The 24,155-nt window shown below is 41.7% G+C and overlaps 1 protein-coding gene across 1 annotated transcript in view; it reads right to left on the reverse strand.

Moving 5' to 3' along the window:
• The window catches only part of GRIN2A (glutamate ionotropic receptor NMDA type subunit 2A), a 452,755-nt gene that overhangs the window by 145,841 nt on the left and 282,759 nt on the right, over positions 1–24,155 (reverse strand). Inside the window, exon 5 of the mRNA XM_070779645.1 lies at positions 6,127–6,241. Within this exon, the coding sequence (XP_070635746.1) occupies positions 6,127–6,241 (115 nt within the window). The remainder of the gene's footprint in view (positions 1–6,126; positions 6,242–24,155) is intronic.

A 24,155-nucleotide genomic window follows, 5' to 3' on the forward strand; every position in this document is an offset into this window, starting at 1 on the left:
ATTGTTGTGGGTATTACAAGCTCACAACTTATTCAAGTGTAGCAATCCACTTTATGGGTTTCCCTGATAGCTCGGTTGGTAAAGAATCTGCCTGCAATGCAGGAGACTCTGGTTCAATTCCTGGGTCAGGAAGATCTGCTGGAGAAGGGATAGGGTATCCACTCCAGTATTCTTGGGCTTCCCTTGTGGCTCAGCTGGTAAAGAATCCGCCTGCAGTGTGGGAGACCTGGGTTTGATCCCTGGGTTGGGAAGATTCCCCGGAGATGGGAAAGGCTACCCACTCGAGTATTATGGCCTGGAGAATTCCATGGAGTGAGCAACTTTCATTTTCAATCCATTTTATGAATATATATATATATATATATAATGTATTTACCTATATCCTTGTTGATGAATCTTTGATTTCTTCCTGATGTTTTGCTATTATGAATGTCTTTCACAAATATTACTTTTGGGGTATATGTTTACATGCCTTTGCAGTAATACCTAGGAGTGGAATTGCTGGATCATACCTAGGAGTTCTGGGTCATACTGTTGGTCACTCAGTCACGTCCAGCTTTTGTGAGCCCATGGACTGTATCCCACCAGGCTCCTCTGTCCATGGAATTCTCCAGGCAAAAACACTAAAGTGAGTTGCTGGAGTGAATTGCTGGAGTGAAATTGCTGGATCATAAGGGCTTCCCTGGTGGCTCAGATGGTAAAGAATCCACCGGCAATGCAAGAGACCTGGGTTTAATACCTGGTTGGGAAGATCCGCTGGAGGAGGGCATGGCAACCCACTCCAGGATTCTTGGCTGGAGAATCCCCATGGACAGAGGAGCCTGGTGGGCTACAGTCCATGGGGTCACAAAGAGTCAGACATGACTGAATGACCAAACCACCACATGTTCTTAACAACACTTGGTACTGTTGGTTCTTTTTATTTTAGCCAAGCAGGGGGTATGAAGTGGTAGCTCACTGTGGTTTTAATTTGCATGTCTCTGATTATCACGGATATTAAGCATGTTTTCATGTATTTAATGGCCATTTGACTAAATCTTTTGGTAAAATTCCTAAGTCAATTTCCCATTTTAATTGTGTTGATTTTCTTTTTTTTTTTTTTGATTTTCTTTTTATTATTGATTTATAGGAGTTCTTTATATATTCTGGATATGAGTCCTTTGATTCAGATAATTTTTAAAAAATATTTTTTCTGAATGTGTGGCTTGCCTTTTTCATTTTCTAACAGTGTCTATACATGGGCAAAAGATTTAAATTTTGATGGAGTTCAGTTTATGACTTTTACAGTATGCTTTCTTATAGCTCAAAAATATCCTCCTAATTTTTTCTTATAGAAATTTTACATTTAAGTCTGTTTTTAAGGTTTTATGTATAGTATGAACGGAGTCAAGGTTGCTTTTTGTTTATTTTGCATTTTTTTTCCCTCACTAAGAATATCCACTTGACCTAGCAGCACTCATTTAAAAGGCTTTCCTTTCTCCCATTGTTATAATTACTCATCAAAAATCATTTCAATATATATTTATGAACCTATTTTCATTATCTCATCATTATACAAGATATTAGCTACAGAATTTTCATAGATAAGTTTTGTCAGATTGAGGAATGGTCCTTGTTTATCAAGAATGGATATTGGTACATACAATATCACGTGTAACAGATAGCTAGTGGGAAGTACAGCACAGGGAGCTCAGCTCGGGGCCCGCTGATGACCTAGGGGGGTGGGATGAGGGGGTGGGATGGAGGCTCCTGAGGGAGGGATGCATGTACACATATGGCTGGTCTATGATGTTGTACAAAGAAACCAACACAGCATTGTAAAGCAATTATATTCCAGTAAAAAAAAATGGATATTGGATTTTGTCAAATGCTTTGTCTGCATCTATTGAGATGATTATATAATTTTCTCCTTATTATGTCAATATGGCAAATTATATTGATTTATTTTTTGATGTTAAACCAATTTTGCACTCCTAGAATAAACCCCACTTATCCATAATGTAGTTTCCTTTTCCAATATATTGGTGAACTATGATTACTAAAATACTGAGAATCTCTGTTTAGATTTGCATTATTTCTTTTTAAAATATTTGATAGATAGAATTTCCAGTGAAGCCATTTAGGCCTGAAGTTTTGTTTTTTAAATGGGAAGGGTTTTAGTTTTGAATCAAGTTTCTCAGGAACTATTCAGATTGTCTATTGGCTTTGTTGATTTTCTTTATACTTTATGTTCTACTTCGTTGATTTTTATGCTTATCATATTCTTCCTCTACTTCATTTGGGTTTAGTTTGCTCTATTTTTTATCTAGTGCCTTAATGTAGAAGCTTAAATCATTGACTTTACAATTTCCTTTTTATAAAATTATAAGCATTGAAAGCTATGAATTTCCGTCTTAGCATGTCATCAACTTTATTCTTCAAATTTTGATATGTTGTGCTTTCACTGCTGTGGTTTAGTTGCTAATTCATGTCCAACTCTTTTGTGACTCCATGTACTGTAGCCCACCGGGCTCCTCTGTCCATGGGATTACCTAGGCAAGAATACTAGAGCGACTTGCCATTTCTTTCTTCAGGCGGTCTTCCCGACCCAAGAATCGAACCTGTGTCTCCTGCATATCTTATCATTAATTTTTATTTCAATGCTGCTATGGTCAAAGAACGCACTGGGCATATTTTAATCCTTTTAAATAGACTTATTTTAGGCTCCAGCATATAGTTGGCTTTGGTCACTGTTTCAAGTGCACTGGAAGGAATGTGAACTTTGTAGCTACTGGATGTAGCAGCACAAACTCCGAAGCTTCCTCTTCATCATCCCCCTGCAGGAATCTGTCACTGGCCCCCTCCCCAAAGGCAATGCTTCTGTTTGCACAGTCTTGTCTTCTGATACTAGTTAAGTATAATATGACTTCCACACTATATCCCATGCCTTCCTACCCCTAGGTCTGATGTGCCAAGTGAAGACAAATCTGGGGCTGCTAAAGTGGTTCAGAGATATGGCACTGCTTGTCCAAAAAGATGTGATAACAATATAACCCTTTTTCCTTTTCATTATCTTTTATTCTGCTTTCCATGAAATATTATGATGACTAATTTGGCTCAGATCATGAACTTCTTATTGCCAAATTCAGACTTAAATTGAAGAAAGTAGGGAAAACCACTAGACCATTCAGGTATGACCAATAGATTTAAGGGACTAGATCTGATAGACAGAGTGCCTGATGAACTATGGATGGAGGTTCATGACATTGTACAGGAGACAGGGGTCCAGGTTCGATGCACGATACTGGATGCTTGGGGCTGGTGCACTGGGATGACCCAGAGGGATGGTATGGGGAGGGAGGAGGGAGGAGGGTTCAGGATGGGGAACACATATATACCTGTGGCGGATTCATTTCAATATTTGGCAAAACTAACACAATACTGTAAAGTTTAAAAATAAAATAAAATTTTTTAAAAAAATAAAAAAAAAAAAAAAAAAGACCATCCCCATGGAAAAGAAATGCAAAACAGCAAAATGGCTGTCTGAGGAGGCCTTACAAATAGCTGTGAAAAGAAGAGAAGTGAAAAGCAAAGGAGAAAAGGAAAGATATAAGCATCTGAATGCAGAGTTCCAAAGAATAGCAAGGAGAGATAAGAAAGCTTTCCTCAGCGATCAATGCAAAGAAATAGAGGAAAACAACAGAATGGGAAAGACTAGAGATCTCTTCAAGAAAATTAGAGATACCGAGGGAACATTTCATGCAAAGATGGGCTCGATATAGGACAGAAATGGTATGGACCTAACAGAAGCAGAAGACACTAAGAAGAGGTGGCAAGAATACACAGAAGAACTGTACAAAAAAGAGCTTCACGACCCAGATAATCACGATGGTGTGATCACTCATCTAGAGCCAGACATCCTGGAATGTGAAGTCAAGTGGGCCTTAGAAAGCATCACTACAAACAAAGCTAGTGGAGGTGATGGAATTCCAGTTGAGCTATTTCAAATCCTGAGAGATGATGCTGTGAAAGTGCCGCACTCAATATGCCAGCACATTTGGAAAACTCAGCAGTGGCCACAGGACTGGAAAAGGTCAATTTTCATTCCAATCCCAAAGAAAGGCAATGCCAAAGAATGCTCAAACTACCACACAATTGCAGTCGTCTCACACGCTAGTAAAGTAACGCTCAAAATTCTCCAAGCCAGGCTTCAGCAATATGTGAACCGTGAACTTCCAGATGTTCCAGCTGGTTTTAGAAAAGGCAGAGGAACCAGAGATCAAATTGCCAACATCCACTGGATCATCGAAAAAGCAAGAGAGTTCCAGAAAAACATCTATTTCTGCTTTACTGACTATGCCAAAGCCTTTGACTGTGTGGATCACAATAAACTGTGGAAAATTCTGAAAGAGATGGGAATACCAGACCACCTGACCTGCCTCTTGATAAACCTATATGCAGGTCAGGAAGCAACAGTTACAACTGGACATGGAACAACAGACTGGTTCCAAATAGCAAAAGGAGTATGTCAAGGCTGTATATTGTCACCCTGCTTATTTAACTTCTATGCAGAGTACATCATGTGAAACACTGGAATGGATGAAGCATAAGCTGGAATCAAGATTGCCAGGAGAAATATCAATAACCTCAGATATGCAGATGACACCACCCTTATGGCAGAAAGTGAAGAGGAACTCAAAAGCCTCTTGATGAAAGTGGAAGAGGAGAGTGACAAAGTTGGCTTAAAGCTCAACATTCAGAGAACTAAGATCATGGCATCTGGTCCCATCACTTCATGGGAAATAGATGGGGAAACAGTGGAAACAGTGTCAGACTTTATTTTTTGGGGCTCCAAAATCACTGCAGATGGTGATTGCAGCCATGAAATTAAAAGATGCTTACTCCTTGGAAGGAAAGTTATGACCAACCTAGATAGTATATTGAAAAAGCAGAGATATTACTTTGCCCACAAAGGTCCGTCTAGTCAAGGCTATGATTGTGATCATGTATGGATGTCAGAGTCAGACTGTGAAGAAAGCTGAGAGCTGAAGAATTGATGCTTTTGAACTGTGGTGTTGGAAAAGACTCTTGAGAGTCCCTTGGACTGCAAGGAGATCCAACCAGTCCATCCTAAAGGAGATCAATCCTGGGTGTTCACTGGAAGGACTGATGCTGAAGCTGAAACTCCAATAATTTGGCCACCTCATGCAAAGAGTTGACTCATTGGGAAAGACCCTGATGCTAGGAGGGATTGGGGGCAGGAGGAGAAGGGGATGACAGAGGATGAGATGGCTGGATGGCATCACTGACTCTATGGATGTGAGTTAGGGTGAACTCCGGAAGTTCACGCCTCCGGGAGGCATGGCATGCTGTGATTCATGGGGTCGCAAAGAGTCGGACATGACTGAGTGACTGAACTGAACTGAACTGAATTTGAGAGCTGAGAGTTAGTTATGAGGAAGGAAGAATGTCGCTGGGCCAGATGTTGCCACTATACTCACAGGATCATCTCCATCTCCCTGTGAGGTCTCTCCTCTCTGACTCAGGACACAGCTTGTGTGGCATGTCAGATAAGCTTTTCCTGTACACTGAGTTTTTATATTTTTTAATAGTTAACATACATGCGCTGGAAAATGTGCTTTACAAGAAACAGAACATCCCTCTCCAACCCATGACTTGAAGAATGGATACATTTAAGTTTTGGAATTGATTGGACTCAAAGCAAAAGATCAAACAAATGAAGATATAGGGGGTTCACTCATGGGCCAAATGTGTGACTATGATACCAAGTTATGAGGCTTAGACAAACCGGAAACCGGTGTGATCACTGCCATAGAGTCAGTACTTGCTACTGTAATGATATGAACCAAACTTCACTGACTTTAAATTATTCTAAGTCCTTCCAGGATGCTCCCTACTCAGATCTGTGAACCCAACACAGAGAGCAACACACAACTTCCCAAGTCCACCCAGGGAAAGCACCTCCATCGCGCCTGACAGTATCTGTCTGTCTTGTTCCCAGTGGGGCCCTGAGATGGCATCTGCAGCTGCTCAGGGGGAAACGTTTTGGGGAAAGGAGGAGTTTGAGCCCACTTCTGCCCATCCTCTCCTGCCTCCCCTGTATTCGGCACATGGAAGGCTGCTCACCTTTTCCCACTCACGGTCCTTGTTCAGCACGATGACCACCAGTCTGGGATGCACCTGGTAGCCTTCCTCAGTGAAGGACAAGTCTTTGCCATCCCACGTCACATTGACCATGAATCTGGAGAAAGGAAGAGAGAAAGACAAATGTTTAGGGGAAAATCTAAGAGGTTTCAGACAAATGAGCGGACGCCACCATCCGTGTAACGCTGAGAAGGTGTAAACTCATTGCCAGCAGCCTCTACCTGTGGAAGCATCAGTACCTGTGCAGGTTCTGCTCATCTCCATGCACTCTTTTCCATGAGCCTGTAATCACTCCCAGACTCCCGTAACTGGTTGCGATTAACAGATAAGTTGGAACATTTTTGTCCTGTCAAACTACAGACCTTTGTTCAATGATCTTCTAACAAGAGGATCTGAAAGCATGTTTTAATAAGCTACTCTAAAGGAAACTGCTTGCTCACAAGCCATATGGTATACAACATCAAAGAAATGATATCCCATCAATTCATTATTCATTCAGCTAATATTTATTAAATATTTGCTACATGCCAGTAATCAGCTAGTTGGCTGGGGATAAACAAGAAAATAGACATGATCCCTGCTCTCCAGAAGCTTATAGTCTAAGAGAGAGGACAGGTATTAATTGGTTAATTACAGCTATATGACAAGTGTTGGGCTTCCTGGGTGGCTCAGTGGTAAAGAATCTGTCTGCAATGCAGGACATGTGGGTTTGATCCCTGAGTCAGGAAGATCCCCTGAAGAAGGACATGGCAACCCACTCTAGTATTCTTGCCTGGGAAATCCCATGGACAGAGGAGCCTGGTGGGCTACAGACCATGGGGCCACAAAGACTCAGACACGACTTTGTGACTCAACAACAACAGATGACAAGTGTCAGGATGGCGGGGGTGGGGTGCATGTGCTCCGTGAAAGTGAAACGGGGCTCAGACCAGGCTTCTATAAGGAAGTGCAGCTTGACCCGAAGGATGAGGCAGCATTAACTAGATAAGAAAAGACACAAGCACACTCAAGCAAAGGGGGCAGCATGGGCCAAGGTCCTGTGGTAGTGCTTACCGAGGCCTGAGTGCAAACCAGTGCAGCTGGAGCAGAGAGCGCCAAGGGACTGTGGGCTGTGGTGTGGGTGAGAATGCGAATGGGGCAGACAGTGCAAAGCTTTTCAGGCCGTTTAAGGAGTCCTGTCTTTGCTTTAAGACAATAGAAGGACATTGAAGATTTTAAGCAGTGATATAATCAGACTTGAAGGTTGTGTAGAGAACAGGCTTGCAGAGGACCGCAGTGAGTATGGGGGACTGGTTACAGTGCTCTTATTAATCCATGTTAGAGATGATGCTGGCTTTGACCCCAAAAGAGGAGGAGAAGGAAGAGCAGGAGCCCCAACACACAGGATCAAGTGGAGAAGTTTTTAGCAGGTATTTAGGGACAGGTTAGATGTGAGGGTGGAGGAGAGAAGCATCATGAATGGGTCTTCAGTGTCTGCCCTGTACAACATCCATCAGTTATCTTTATCACAAGGGATGCTTGTCTGTCTCACAATACTCCATCTCCAACCCTCCCTTCTCAAAACCACTTGCCAAGGCTCAGCGCTGACATGAAACAAAACAGGATTTGGGAGGGAAGGTTCTCAGGGATTCACATTTCCTTTTCAGCTTGAGAAAACTGTGACACTGTTAAAGATGTCCAGAAAACGTAGCACTTAGCAGATAGTCAGCAAATGCAGTATGGTGGTTAAAAGCAATCAAACACCCCCAGAAAGGCAGGGTATCTCAAAGCCGGAGCATTTTCTTGCTTTATATTCCCTTAACAACAAAAGCAGCTGAAGAAGTAAAATACTAAGGAAGAGGACTAGAATATAACAACAATTCCACGTGACTGGCCTGATTGATCACATGTCTGCCCCCGGGCAGCCACAGCACACAAGACCTGACTTGTCCTCTGGGGAAAGAATCAGGTCTTCAAGGTGAAGAAAATGGGGGAAAGGCAAAAAACATTTCTGTGGATCCATTCAATGGCCTCTTTGAGTCCTTAAAAAATCATGTTTTTCAAGAAAAGTTAATGGCATGAAGATAATTCTCACTACTTAAACAAGCAGAAAAGAAGATAAAAATAGGGTTTGTCTATGCATGGAAAGATTCCAGGTACTTTCTATTTTCTTTTGTGTTATCTTTGTACTCTTGAAATTTTCTGCAAATACTTTTTATTTTTAACAAAGATACTCTTTGTTTAAACACAGAAAAAAAAATCAAACACTGCTATTCTGGAAGAGGCAAAGAGCAATCACTATCCTATTTGGTACATCTGATAATTTCCTAGGAAGATAATTTATGGATTCAACAACTATTTACTGGATGTCTATTATGTGCCAGGCCTTACAGCGAGTCCTATAAATACAGAAATAGAAAACACAGTGTCCATCCCACCCCTTCCATTCTCACAATTCAGTGACACAGACACGCAAACGTTGCTAGCACGTAGAAGGCCACTCGTGTCCTGGTGCTCTGTAAATAGGAGAAGTCGTGAGAACGTAGAGGAAGGGTCCCTAATGTGAGCTCCGTGAGACAGGGAGGGCTTCCAGGGGAATCTTCAGGAGCAAAGGGGTTGACAAGAGGTGGGGAAGAATATTCGGAGCAGAGGAGTCATCTTCAACAAAAGAGAGTCAGCAAAGGAAGTGACACGTGCTGTGGGATGTAGGAAATAGCTTAGTAAGAACAACAGGCAGTGGGATGCATCCACAGAGCATCTCTGAAGCCAGATCATAGGGGCCTTAAGTGTCTGGATTTTGATCAGAAGGACATGAGGATCATGGAAGGTTTTGAGGGGAGGAGTGACTCACTGCACACAGGAAACTGCAAAGCCAAGGGCGTAGACCCATGAAACATCACTATGGGACACTGCCCAGGGAGTTTCAGCATAAAAACTACAGACAAAGCCCACCAGTGGACTTTATCTGGGCTGGCAAAAAAAATCCATCACCAAGTCACTCTGTATCTGCAGTCTAAAACTCACAGGTAGGCCAGCTGATTAATTGAGGGGTTTTGCTTGTTTTAAATGTAATCCAATAAGCTCTCAAGCCAAGTTTTGATTGTACAATAACTTGAGGTAACTAGAGCTCAGGTTCAGTCTACCTAATGCCCCAAATGTAAGTGAAACTGAGAAATTTAGTCCATCCACAAGAGCTTTAGAAATACCCAGCTCATTATATGTTTGGAAAAGGCGGACCAGTGGACGAATCCTTTGGGTTTGACTTGGACACCTGGCCCGGAGGAGAGCCATTCACAGGGTTATGCTGTGTGAACGGATGTTGCTGTCACCGCTTTAATCTAGGAGCTGGCATGCCCTATTGAGCACCTGCTCTTCTTCCGATTTGCCAGTTGAATGTACTTAAATCTCTCCTTTCGTTCCCCACTTCTGTTTCCCCCACTTGTTCCCTTGCCTCCCATTTTGTAGTGAAATCAGATGGAATTAGCAGGGACATTATTCAGATGCCATTTCTTTTCTTCAGATTATATGGAAACAACTGTAAGGAAATTCTGACAACTCCAACTGTTCTGTGTTCCTTTAAGATTCAATATTCTGGGCCAATGAGTTCATATACTCAGTGTTTATATTCTCTACCTTCCTTCCTTTCTTTCTAGCTTTCTTCCTATTAAGAGTCTTCTGTCCCTTGGGAGAGGAAAAAGCCCTCTAACAGAATTTCTTTTGCTCAACAGTAATTTCATTATGAAGTTGGCAGGCAACAAGTACCTATTACCTTCAATTCCACCATCCAATTTCTAGGAAGGACAATCCATATTTCCGCAGGCTTTCTTCCCACTTAAACTCACTCTAGAGAAAAATTCTTTACCCAGGGAAAAACCATTCTACACCCCACTGCTTGGTCCCCATTAACACCTGCTGGGCACTTGTATTAAACAGTAAAATCTTATCACTGTTTTATCTCTTGAAAATTGATTACAAACTTTTAGTGACCAGATAAAGTATAAGAAATTCTGGCTGCTGCTAAGCTTCGAATTACATCTTTGATATTTCCATCAGGAGCAATAAACACACGAGGGCATGCTGGCAAAACGTGGATGTGGGGAAGGCTCTGGTGGCTTGCAAAGGATCCATTTTTTGTACTATTATTGTCTGTTGATTGTGAAGTGCAAAGCCGTTTTTAATCAATGACACACGTAACAGAAAATACGTAAATTACGTGATGCACACACATCCAAGTTTCCTTTGGTACCTACAGCCTCAGGTGTATGAAGCTGAAGTCCCAGGTGAAAGAAACATTTCTGTCCCTTGTATTTTGTGCCCTATGAATGGTTGGTGTATGTGGGTCAGAAATAACATGGAAAAACATGGTGGACTGTTTTTCCTACATTATCACCACCAAAAAAATTTGGGTCAGGATTATCAAGTTCTTTCAAGATCTTATCAAGATCTGCTTTAAACAGCAGTCACCAACTACAGGTGGCTATGGAGCATTTGAAATGTGGTTAGTGTGAATAGAAATATGCTAAAAGGGCATGACGAAACTGGATTTGGAAGACTTTGTATGAAAAAAAGAAAAGTGTAAAATCTCTTGAATAAATTTAGATTGATTTCATGTTGCAATACTTTAGACACGTTGATTGCAATAGGATACATCATTAAAATGAATTTCATCTTCTTTTTACTTATTCGAAGTGCTACCAGATAATTTAAGAAGATAAATAGCTTACATTATATTTCTATTGGATAGCTATGCAGGACCGTCTTTGGTGTTTTGTCTTGTTTTCTTAACCAGTAGATCCATCATGAAGGCAGGGACCTCTCCTGCCTTGTTTTGTATTTTATTGCTAGTTCTGAACAGAGCGCCTGGCTCACAGGAGGTGCTAAAATGAACAGGTGCAGAATGAACAAAAGAATGAATTGCTATCTAGCAACTGCTGGGATCAAACCCTGCCTCTGCTGCTCCCCAGCTTTGTCTCTTAGGGTTGTACATTTAAAACTCTCTGAGCTTCAATTTCCTTCTTTGTAAAAACGGATCAGGTTAAACCATATGAACTAACTGTGACGCCTTCATGTGGTTCAACCTAACTGATCCCTAACTCCCAAGTTTCGTGAGCGGGATTAGCAATAGTTCATGGAAACATCCAGTCCAATTTCTGGTACACAGATGTTGCTAAGCCTTTACATAAAGCTTCCATGCATTTTGTTAAATAGTTTTCTACTCTGACATATTTCCTAACACACTGCCCCAAACGCAACCTTGTTAGTCCCTGTACAGCCATGCTTATTGCTACCATTCCATTCCCTCATTGCCAGACTGCTTTCTTTTCATCAAAAGCCAACCATATGATATCTGCTTTTCTCTTCCTGACTTACTTCACCCTGTATGACAGATTCTTGGTCCATCCACATATTAAGGCATATATGTGGAATCTAGAAAAATGGTACAGATGAACATATTTCCAGGGCAGGAGTAGAGACACAGATGTAGAGAACAGACTCCAGCGGGGGAAGGAGAGGGCAAGATGGAATGGGAGACTAGGGTTGACATACATACACTACCACGTGTAAAACAGATAGCTGGTGGGGAGCTGCTGTCCAGCACAGGGCGCTCAGCTCGGTGCTCTGTGATGACCGAGAGGGTGGGATGGGGGTGGCTGGGCAGGAAGGAGGTCCAAGAGGGAGGGGACATATGTACACTTACAGTTGATTCACATCTTTGTCCAGCAGAAACTAACACAACATTGTAAGGCAATTATACCTCAATAAAGAAAAAAAAGAAAGAAAAAAAAAGTCATCCATATATGGTTTGCATCGTGTCCAACTCTTTGTGACCCCATGGACTGTAGCCCACCAAGGTCCTCTGTCCATGGGATTCTCCAGGCAAGAATACTGGAGTGGGTTGCCATTTCCTCCTCCAGGGGATCTTCCCGACCCAGGGGTCTAACCCGAGTCTCTTATGTCTCCTACATTAACAGGCAAGTTCTTTACCACTAGCACCACCTGAAAAGGCCAATAAAAAAAAAAAAAGAAAGAAAGAAAAAATAAGCCATCCAAATATATGCTGCATAAGCTTTTAACTATTACTTAAAATGTCTCCTTCCTCCAGATTTCTATTTTCTCTCTTTTGCCTCGTAACTCTCCTTTAACTTCCCAAACCTGATTGTTTGCAATGTTCTCTAGACATATCTATTATTCACTATTTCCCTTCAGACTTTAATTCCTTACAGTTTCATAAATGCCACCATAACCCATTCAGTGTGTCTCAATTTTCAGTGAATTTTCCATCTGCTTTGCTATCTCCCTTGTTTCCCAGGCCTTTCCCCGACTCACACTATCCCTGAAATCTCTACTTGGACTGCTTTGGGTGTCACCATTTTTTTCATTTGTCAGCTAATTTACATGTTTTGGAAAACAGAGTCACTGTTTTCTTTAACCTTTTTTCAGTTCTCAAGACACTCTCATTTTTACAAAATGTTGTGGCTCTTTCCAACGTCCTCCTGGTGGTTTGAAATCCCTTCCACTCGGATGTCTTTCTCAGCACCTTCTTATCCTCCATTAACCCTTCCCTTATGGGTATGAATCCTCTCTTTAGAGCAAAGTCATGGAGCTTTTATCACTTTTAATTCCCAACTCCTGCCCCACATCTTCTCCAAATACATCCTCACACCGTCTCCTTTCAGCGAGGCTCTTGATGAGTGTACTTTCCTCCTTGCCCCGTGCTCAGTCTCATATACTCATTGGTGGTTTCCGGTTTCCCTTGAATGATTACCAAAGGCATGACCACAGAGCTGAAACTTAAATGTCAGGACTGAAATATAATAACTCCAACACACAGATCTGCATAATCCAGGCCAGCAAGGCATTCAAAATGGGCTCAGAAATGACAGCATTATGAAAAAGCAAAAAAACAAAAAAAAAAAGAATAAAATAAAAAACTGGGTTAAAAAAAGAGAGTGAATATTTACTCTTTCTCAAATTCCATTGTGGCCAAATTACAAAAGAAAAAAACAACATATTAATGTTAATTGTCAGCTAAGCAATACTAATTTTTTAAAAAATTAGAACAGGAGTGGCAAGCTCCAAAAAGGCAAGGATGTTTCTTTTGATCACTGAGATTCTAAAACACTTTAGAGTGTCTTGCAGTACGAGCTTAAACATATTTGTTGAATAAAGGAACAAATGAACGAGTGGCCATAGGCCACTGAGATCGTGTTCATTCAATGTTTATTTTCTGTGCAACTGTAGAGAGGCAATTCTGCAAGACGACTGCTTAGTTTGGGAATCAGAAAGCTCGGGGTTAGAATGCAGTTCTGTGGCTTCCAATCCCAGGTAAGTCTCCTAAATTCTCAGAGCATCCATTTCCTCTTCTGTAAAAGTGAAATTATAATGGCCACATCTCTGTGTAATCACAGGGCTTACATTAGATGAAATTTAACAAGACAAGGTATGTAATGTGACCAGCAGAGTGTTTGGCACATAATGGTGTCTGGTAAATGATGACAGCGGGGGTAGTAGTAGTTGTCATGGTTTCACATAATTATCTTCTCTCCTTCTAAATTTTGAAATTAAAGGGCCTTCTCTGAGATGCTGGAGGATCATCTGGGCTGCTAATCCCCGTTTCTGAAGGGAGGCAATGAACCCTGCAGGTCCCTACCCCAGGCTAATCTGATTGCTCAGAGCTCCAGGTACCCCTGGACTAGACTATGGTGCAAGGGTGCTGACCCAGATGCCAGCCTGCCCTTCATATCTCTTGGGCTTCCTGTCTCTGCTTGGTGAGCATACCTGAGCCAAAAGTGATTTTTGAGGACTTGCCCCACCTACTGTCTTTTGAATATAACTTCTAAGTCTAAAACATGGAGTAAGTTAGGGTAAAGCTTTCTCTATAAGTGTGACTATTCTGTTCATCCTGTCATTACACAACATTCTTGACCCATCTGGCTAAAAGTCTGCAGTGGGAACAGGATCTATGGCGTAGGATCTAACACTGTTCAATCGCTTAGGGCTGCCCGACTCTTTGTGACCCCATGGACTGCAGCACAACCAGGCTCCTCTGTCCTCCACTATCTCCTGGAGTTTGCTCCATTCATGTCCGTTGAGTCGGTGATGCTAACCATCTCATCCTCTGCCACCCCCTTCTCCTTTTACCTTCCATCTTCTCTAGCATCAGGGTCTCTTCCGAAGAGTCGGCTCTTTGCATCAGGTGGCCAAAGTACTGGAGCTTCTGCTAGAAGATCAAAGCAGTAAATCCTAAAGGAAGTCAACCCTGAATGTTCACTGGAAGTACTGGTACTGAAGCTGAAGCTCCAATACTTAGGATCTAATATGTATGCTCTAACTCTACTTTATCAGGAGTTATTGGAAGACTGAGGGTCCATTAATAAAGCTGTTCTTGGGATCTCTTGCTCCTTATATGTGTAGTTCTTTCAGGAACCTGGTGGAGGATGTGGAAGTTCTTGAAATTCTGGATAGTATTTTGCAACACTATCAAAATAGTACTGAATATGTCACCATGAGCCCCTCATGACTCTGCCTCATCTAAGCATTTGGAACTGACTGGCACAGGGGTCAGTGGATCCAGTCCTGGCAATGAGCATCTATTCCAAGAGAACCAGACAAAAGTAGGCCACGTGACAAGCAGTTTCTACAAGCTTCCTAGATCACCTGTGTCTCTGCTGTCAGATTATTCAGGATCTCAAACAGGCAGATGTACATGCATACTGACTCCTCATCTTTCCCAAACATGCAGAATGGATCAATTCAAAGTGTGAATTTATCCAAGAATCTCTGGGTATCCCCCATCCTAGAACCTAGGCCCCGTGAGAAGAGGGAAATTTTCTCTTTTGTTCTCTGCTGTATCCTCCTTCCAGAACCCGGAACAGTGGCTGGCATGGAGAAGCTGCTCAGTACATATTAATGAGGGAAGGAAAAGTCGATGAGGTAACAAAGGCAGAGGTGAAAGGTGGGGTCAGACTGTGGGGCTTCTGAGCCTCCATCATCTTGTGAGCCCATCTCTCATAGTAAATGTCTTTCTCTATATAAATATCTTGCTAGTTCTGTTTCTCTGGAGAACCCTGACTAATACAACCCGATACTACCATCTGCCACAAGAACTGTGAAAATAAAACATAAATCTGTGATAAATGTGATGCAAAAAGGGCCCCCGTGTTACTCATCACGTGTACAACTACATCTTTGGGCTACAAAGTCCTTGAGGACAAGAGTTCATAACTCAGTACTTTGAACTCTAGGAACATTGTCATGTAGAGGGAAGAGCAGATTAGGGATTTGCAAGCTGCAGTTGAGTTTTTAAATCCACCATGATTGATGCTGTACTTTCAAGCAAATCATCCAACTCCCAGGAGTGAGTTTCCCCTCACTCCTGCATCAATGGGGAAACCACTGCTGTCTTAGTCTGCTCACACTGCTATAACAAAACACCATACACTGGGTGCCTCAAACCACAAGCACTTATTTCTCATGGCTCTGGAGACTGCAAGTTCAAGGTCAAGCCTGGACAGATAGAGGTTCTGATGAGGATCCTCTTCCCAGTTTACATACCACTTTGTGGTGTCCTCACATGGCCCAAGAGTTGGCTCTCTTGTCTCCTCCTCTTTTTTCAGGGCACTAATTCCATCATGAGGGCCCCACCCTCACTACCTCATCTAACCTGAATTTCTTCCCAAAGGCTCCACCTCAAAATAACATCACACTGGAGTTCATCGTAACTTCAGCATGTGAATTTTGGGAGAATGCAAACATTCAGTGCAAAGCAATTACACAAAGTTAATGGGAAGTTTCATGGTGGTGGGGCTAAGAGGTAGGATTAACGTAAACATAACCATTTAGGTCACCGTAGATGTTTGTTGCTCATAAATGGTATGATGTAAACCGTTCATTGTTCATAAATGGTATGAACAACTATGCCAGTTTTCCCAGAACTGAGAGATTTCCTGGGGGAGGGGCCATTCAGTGCTAAAACCAGGACCTCAAGTTATGGATCAAAAATTAAGAGTTTGGTCCGGTAAGCAACACCTCAAAAGCACATCTATAGAAAGGTTTCAAATTCATTTACCAAATACATAATCAATTTAAACAAATATTGAGTAACCACTATATGCCAGCAACATGCAGGAGATAAAATGGTAAGTAAAAAACATGTGGTCCTTCCCATGAAGTTACTTAGAGTTTAGTGAAAAAGCAGGTAGGATACAATAATTTCAATAAATGGTAATATATCCGCAACTAAAGTACCTGATGCTATAGGAACATTAACAGGGGTTCTAATCTCTCAGAATACTGATTATTCTTCCATTATTCCATTTCTACTTGCTTTTTTTTTTTTCAGTGAAAACACCAAGTTAAATTCTCTGAAAGACTAAAAAATTCTCATGCTTTCCATCAACATATATACACTACCATGTGTAAAATAGCTAGCTAGTAGGAACATAAGGTATAGCAGGGGAGCTTAACTTGGTGCTCTGTGATGACCTAGAGGGGTAGGGGAGTTGAGAGGGGATATATGTATACACATAGCTGATTCATGTTCTTGTACAGCAGAAAGTAGCATAGCATTGTAAAGCAATTATTTGCCAGGAAAAAAAAAAACAAAACAAAACTCTCATGATTTCCAGGTATAAAATTGGACAGGTAACATCAAGGACTAAAATGCACTAGATGCAAGATTACTGAGAATGGTGAAAATCCCAGCTAAAGGCATTCAACAAATTATTTTAAAAATAATATTGTAAATGAAATATAGCAATCTACTGACCATTCATTTGAACTATCTGTTCTAAATTTAAACTTATGAATATTCATATTCCTTCCTTTAGCAAAAACCCTGCTTCCTTCTATGCCAGTACAGCTCACAAGATTGCATCCTTTGGAGGGTGGCTTACTGACACACAATGAGCCCCCTTATTTTGAAAAACACTAACCCCCGCCCCCACCACTATATACACCAGAACATTTATTCTTCTCCTCTCCTTTGACCATAAAAAAATAGATCTGGTGGGAGAGGGTAGTGCACCTGACCCAAGCTGGAACCCTCAAATTCTCTCACCTAGGAATCTGAAAATTTATAGCTGAGACAGAGACCAGAAATTTTTCAATCTGGTCCAAGGTGATAGTAACTTTGTTTCATCAGTAAATGTAGGCTCACCTCCTGACCTTTCCAAACCTTGGCTTCTCAACATTTACCTTGATTTTTCAAGAAACTCCAGTAAAGTCCCAATGGATCCCCAATAGATTTTCGATCATTCATTATCTCATTTTGTTTAAATTAAGCTGCTGCTGCTAAGTCACTTCAGTCGTGTCCGACTCTGTGTGACCCCATAGACGGCAGCCTACCAGGCTCCTCCGTCCCTGGGATTCTCCAGGCAAGAACACTGGAGTGGGTTGCCATTGCCTTCTCCAATGCATGAAAGTGAAAAGTGAAAGTGAAGTTGCTCAGTTGTGTCTGACTCTTCATGACCCCATGGACTGCAGCCTACCAGGCTCCTCCACCCATGGGAGTTCCCAGGCAAGAGGCCTGGAGTGGGTTGCCATTGCCTTCTCCAGTAAATTAAGCTAGTCAGAATTAATTTCTGTTGCTTATTACTTAAACACTTTAAATAAATATTCGGGCTATTGAAAGATCTTACCTGGTCTCTTGACTCCCTGTATATCATCCCTTGCACTCATAGTAAGCCTACCTGCCAGATAAATGTTCTGAAACTTCAGTTTCTGTTATATGTACCTCTGCATAAAAGCTTGAAATGGCTCCCTAATGTCCAAAACTAAAATGCACGCTCCTTAGTCAACTTTAGCTTTCAACCTTCCTTCCTAAAAACTGTTCTTTACTGACCCTGCTTTGGAGCAGACTCAAATGACTCGTGGTGTCCTTGTGAATTTCCACTCCTTGGTTATTATTCCTACATTTTCTTTTACTGAGAAAACAGTAAAAACTATTGTTTCTCCCTACGGCTGTTTCTTGATAATATCTCTTCCCCTACCTGACCAACAAGAGTATCTCTGGCCACAGTGATTGGGTCAGGGATTGGCACGTGACTCAAGCTCATCCAATCAGAATCTTTCTCTGGGAATTTTCTGTTGAAACTAGAGAAAATATCCACCCTTTTGACTTAAGGAGATACAGTGACAAAAGTAGGTGAACCCATACCTATTTAAATGATGCTCTTCCCCATCTTAATGGGATGAAATAGTGAGCTGTAACAGAGAGAAAGGACAGAGAAAGAGGAGAATGAGAGCCAAAGAGACAGACAGGCAGCGATCTGAAGACACCATTTGAGCCTAGATCAAGATTTGGCAGGTAAGACATACACCCCATATTCTTTCCAGTTGAAAAGACCAATTCATCTTGTTTAATTAAATTTATTTTATTTTATAAAAAAATTAATTTGAATTAATAAATTTTAATCAATTATATTTATTTTATTAATATTCATTAAATTTATTTAAATCAATTATTTAGGAATAAAATTAATCAATATACGTATTTATGAATAAATTTAATAAGTAAATTCATTTATTTAAAAAAAATTTTGGTCACTCTGCACTGCATGCAGGATCCAGTTCTCTGACCAGGGATTGAACCCGTGCCCTCTGCATTGGAAGCAGAGAGTCTTAATCACTGGAATGCGAGAGAAATTCCTATTCTATTTTTTCTGAGCTTAATGAGAATTGGTTTTCTATCATTTAAATTCATTAAAGTCTCAATGAGTACAAAGACTTTTCTCCCCTAAATATTCATATATTCAGACCCCTCCAAAAAACAGCACAGAGTTCACCTCTTCTCAAAATGTTCACTGATTCTGTAGGAGGGTTCCCTATACCCTCCTCAGAACTCCCATCACTTCCTCCGCAGCTCCCTTCTCCACCTTGGTGTTTGCAGAGCTTTCCACATACATATGCATCATCCTACTGTGCACATTCCACATCCATCCATCCATCCTTGGCTGGAGGGTAAATTCCTGGGACCGGGGCCCTGTCTGAGTTGCTGCTGCACGCCGTGCACCCTGAGCACAGTGTGCAGAGTATGGTAGGTGATCAGTGACCATTTGCTGAATGAACAGGACCAGGTTTTCATCTGGCCAGAGCTGGAGCCCTCAATAGCACAGAGAATGTCCTGGTGAGCTGGGTGACACCTCACACCCATCAGGACAGAGTTAAATACGTCCTGGCCTAAATAGCGGTCTAAATGCTGCCTCATCTCATAATGAAATTTGACAGCCCTGTGTAAATCCAGCAGTAATAATGTTTCACATCCTGCCATGGATTTCTGGTGTGGAAATGTGCCCCCTGGTAAACTCAGCTCCACAGTCCTGTCCTGCCCCGATAGTCATATTTTTGTCCGTAAATGCTAGATCACTTTTTTGGTGGGGAAGAAAATCATGTATTTACCTCCTAAAGAGCAAAGAAGAATTGCTGTTTCAACGATGGCTGTTTTTTTTTTTTTTCTATAAATAATAGAAAGAATACAGCTCTTTCTTTCTATAGGTCCTCTTCCTATTCGTTTTCCATAGCGCTTTAAAGGATTCCTTTTACAACCCCAGGGAGATGATTGTGGGGAGAGTAAAAAGAAGAGGAAACATAAGAGTAGGAAGGGAAAATGAAGGAAGAGAAGTTAGAGAGAAGGAAAGGCATGGGGAAGGGAGAGAAAGGCAGACAAATAAGAGACTGGACAGAGAAGCCTGGGAAAAGGAGGGGGTGTTCCCTCCCACTTGAATAATAAAATGAAATGGAGTTTGAAGCAGAGCAGGGCTCTTCAGGAAAGCTGGAAAGGGCGGTGTAGGAGGAAGAGAGAGAGGTAAAAAGAGAACCCACAGTAGCACAGGGAACTCTACTCAATGCTCCGTGATGACCTCAGTGGGAAGGAAATCTTTTTAAAAGGGGATATATGCATACATAGAGCCGATTCACTTTGTCACACAGCAGAAACTTCTATATTCCAATGTAAAGAAAAAGAAAAAAGAGAAAATGGACGGAGTCTGGAGCTGGTGCACAGGAAGCAGGAAGGGGCCCCATGCTGTGCCTTGGCACCACGCCCTCCCTGGTGACATTGGAAAAGTAGGTCAATTTCAGACCTGGCTGGGGGATGAATGGTCAGCCAGGAACAAGTGGTGGGAAGCGAGGGTGCTGAGTGAGACGCTGACCTACCCACAGGACCTGGGAGATGGGGCGCCTCCCTGGGATAACAGGAAGAATGAAAGCCAGTTCTGGACCTGCTGTGCCCAATAGACCTTCCCCCCAGGATGGAAATTCATACATCTGTGATGTGCGTGGCGGCAGCTGCTCATCACCTGGCACTGCTGAGCGCTTGAAATGTGGACAGTGTGACTGGGGAACTGAATTTTCCGTTTTACTTTATTTTAATTAGCTTAAATTTAAATAGCCACATGCGGCCCGCATCTGCCAGTGTTGGACAGCTCGAGTCTGGAAGCCGTGTGAATCATTGAGGAAGGAATTGATGGCCAAGAGGAACCAGGAGGCTGTTTTCCCAAACGCCCTAAGTGTACACTTCAGGTAGCACACAGATGCATTTCGATAAGCGCATAGGATAATTTTATTCGTAGAATCAAATCTGTTTATTTTAATATATATTTGAAAGTGGAACTAGCACCTCAGACCCCTTATTTCATAGATATCATTGCTTAGGCAGAAACTGCAGTGACATTTTATCTCTAAAAAGGTAAATCGATGTGAATAAGAAGTACAATGTGAAAAATATCACAGAGGGCTTAGAGATATGAAAAAGGTAATAAACATATTCATATAAATGGAATCATACAGTGTGTGACCTTTCCGTGTCTGGCTTCTTTCGCTTAGCATCCTGTCTTTAAGGTTCATCCTTGATGTAGCTTTCATCAGTATTCATTCCTTTCTGGCTGAATAATATTCCATTGTATGGACATAAATATTAAGCTTATCCATCCCTCTGTTGATGGACATTTGTTCACACCTTTTGGTTACTGTGAGTACTGATGCTATGAACGTTCAGGTCCAAGTTTTTTTTTGAATATTGTTTTAAATTCTTTAGGGGTACATAACTAGGACAGGAATTGTCTGGGGTAATGCAAAAGACAGAGGAACTACTGATCTGTGGAATCACTATCTGGTACTAGAGAGTCATGATGTCTGAAAAACACTTTGAATGTACTTATCACTGCCGAATTATATAGTTTAAAATGGTTAAGATGATAAATTTTATGTTATATGTTACATAAATTTTATAAATATAAATTGGATGCTATATTATATAAATTTTATATGTATTTTAATATTATTTAAAAACCCCATTTTTAAAAAATAACAAAGAGGGACTATCCTGGTGCTCCAGTGGTTAACACTTTGCCTTCCAATGCAGGGAGTGCAGGTTCTGTCCCTGTTCAGGGACCTAAGATCTCACATGCTTTGTGGTCAAGGGGCCAAAACATAAAACAGAAACAAATATTGTAACAAATTCAATAAAGACTCAAAACACCATGTTTTAAAAAAATATATACAAGAAGTAGTCTGAATTGGGATATGAGGTTTATCAGGGATCCCAGAGTTTTTTTGATCTAAACTTCTCTCCAAGGATCATTTCTATGACCTCTCTGATAGAAAGGTCAGCCTAGACACAAAGGGCACAAGAGTAACAGGTGCTGTGCTTACGCGCTCAGTCACGTCCGACTCTGTGCAACCCCACAGACTGCAGCCCGCCGGGCTCCTGTGTTCATGGGATTCTCCAGGCAAGAACACTGGAGTGGGTAGCCTATCCCTTCTCCAGGGGATCGTCCCGATCTAGGAATCAGAATGGGGTCTCCCACACTGCAGGTGGATTCCTTACCAACTGAGCTACCGGGGAAGCCCAAATAAACAGGTGGCACTACATCAAACAAAAAGCTTCTTCAGAGCAAAAAAATAAAAAAAAAGAAGAGATAACCTAAGGAAAGGGAGAAAAATCTTTGAAAACTATATACCATATAAGAATGTAAAGTCAAGTGGGCCTTAGAAAGCATCACTACGAACAAAGCTAGTGGAGGTGATGGAATTCCAGTAGAGCTGTTCCAGGTCCTGAAAGATGATGCTGTGAAAGTGCTGCATTCAATATGCCAGCAAATTTGGAAAACTCAGCAGTGGCCACAGGACTGGAAAAGGTCAGTTTTCATTCCAATCCCAAAGAAAGGCAATGCCAAAGAATGTTCAAACTACCACACAATTGCACTCATCTCACACACTAGTAAGGTAATGCTTAAAATTCTCCAAGCCAGGCTTCAGCAATATGTGAACCGTGAACTTCCTGATGTTCAAGCTGGTTTTAGAAAAGGCAGAGGAACCAGAGATCAAATTGCCAACATCCGCTGGATCATGGAAAAAGCAAGAGAGTTCCAGAAAAACATCTATTTCTGCTTTACTGACTATGCCAAAGCCTTTGACTGTGTGGATCACAATAAACTGTGGAAAATTCTTCAAGAGATGGGAATACCAGACCACCTGATCTGCCTCTGGAGAAATCTGTATGCAGGTCAGGAAGCAACAGTTAGAACTGGACATGGAACAACAGACTGGTTCCAAATAGGAAAAGGAGTACGTCAAGGCTGTATATTGTCACCCTGCTTGTTTAACTTATATGCAGAGTACATCATGAGAAACGCTGGGCTGGAAGAAACACAAGCTGGAATCAAGATTGCCAGGAGAAATCTCAATAACCTCAGATATGCAGATGACACCACCCTTATGGCAGAAAGTGAAGAGGAACTAAAAAGCCTCTTGATGAAAGTGAAAGTGGAGAGTGACAAAGTTGGCTTAAAGCTCAACATTCAGAAAATGAAGATCATGGCATCCGGTCCCATCACTTCATGGGAAATAGATGGGGAAACAGTGGAAACAGTGTCAGACTTTATTTTTCTGGGCTCCAAAATCACTGCAGATGGTGATCGCAGCCATGAAATTAAAAGATGCTTACTCCTTGGAAGGAAAGTTATGACCAACCTAGATAGCATATTCAAAAGCAGAGACATTACTTTGCCAACACAGGTTCATCTAGTCAGGGCTATGGTTTTTCCTGTGGTCATGTATGGACGTGAGAGTTGGACTGTGAAGAAGGCTGAGTGCCGAAGAATTGATGCTTTTGAACTGTGGTGTCAGAGAAGACTCTTGAGAGTCCCTTGGACTGCAAGGAGATCCAACCAGTCCATTCTGAAGGAGATCAGCCCTGGGATTTCTTTGGAAGGAATCATGCTAAAGCTGAAACTCCAGTACTTTGGCCACCTCATGTGAAGAGTTGACTCATTGGAAAAGACTCTGATGCTGGGAGGGATTGGGAGCAAGAGGAGAAGGGGACGACAGAGGATGAGATGGCTGGATGGCATCACTGACTCGATGGACATGAGTCTGAGTGAACTCCGGGAGTTGGTGATGGACAGGGAGGCCTGGTGTGCTGCAATTCATGGGGTTGCAAAGAGTCAGACATGACTGAGTGACTGATCTGATCTGATAGAAAAGATACAAGAAATTCACACAGCTCAACAGGGCAAAGACTAATAATCTGGTTTTTAAATGAGCAAAGGACTTGAATAGATATTTTTCCAAAGAAGATAGTCAACAGGTACATGCAAAGATGCTCAACCCCACTAATCATCAGGGAAATGTAAATGAAAACCACAATGAGACATCCCCTCATACCTTTTAGAATGGTTCTTATCAAAAAGATAAAAAGACAAGCGATAACAACTGTTGGCAAGAACGTGGAGAAAGGGGAACCTTGGGAATTCACGAATGTGAATTGGTTCAACAGTAATCCCACTTTCAGGTTAAATTCTAAGGAAAGAGGATCTGGAATGGGGTATCTTCACTCCCGCGTTCACTGCAGCATCATTCACAACAGCCAAGACAGAAACAACCTCAGTACCCATCTGAGGCTGGGAAAGATTGAGGGCAAGAGGAAAAGGAGATGACAGAAAGTGAGATGGCTGGATGGCATCACCAACTCAATGCACATGAGTTTGAGCAAACTCCAGGAGATAGTGAAGGACAGGGGAGCCTGGCGTGCT

Source organism: Bos indicus, chromosome 25 (assembly GCF_029378745.1).
Source record: "Bos indicus isolate NIAB-ARS_2022 breed Sahiwal x Tharparkar chromosome 25, NIAB-ARS_B.indTharparkar_mat_pri_1.0, whole genome shotgun sequence".
Classification (NCBI taxonomy): domain Eukaryota; kingdom Metazoa; phylum Chordata; class Mammalia; order Artiodactyla; family Bovidae; genus Bos; species Bos indicus.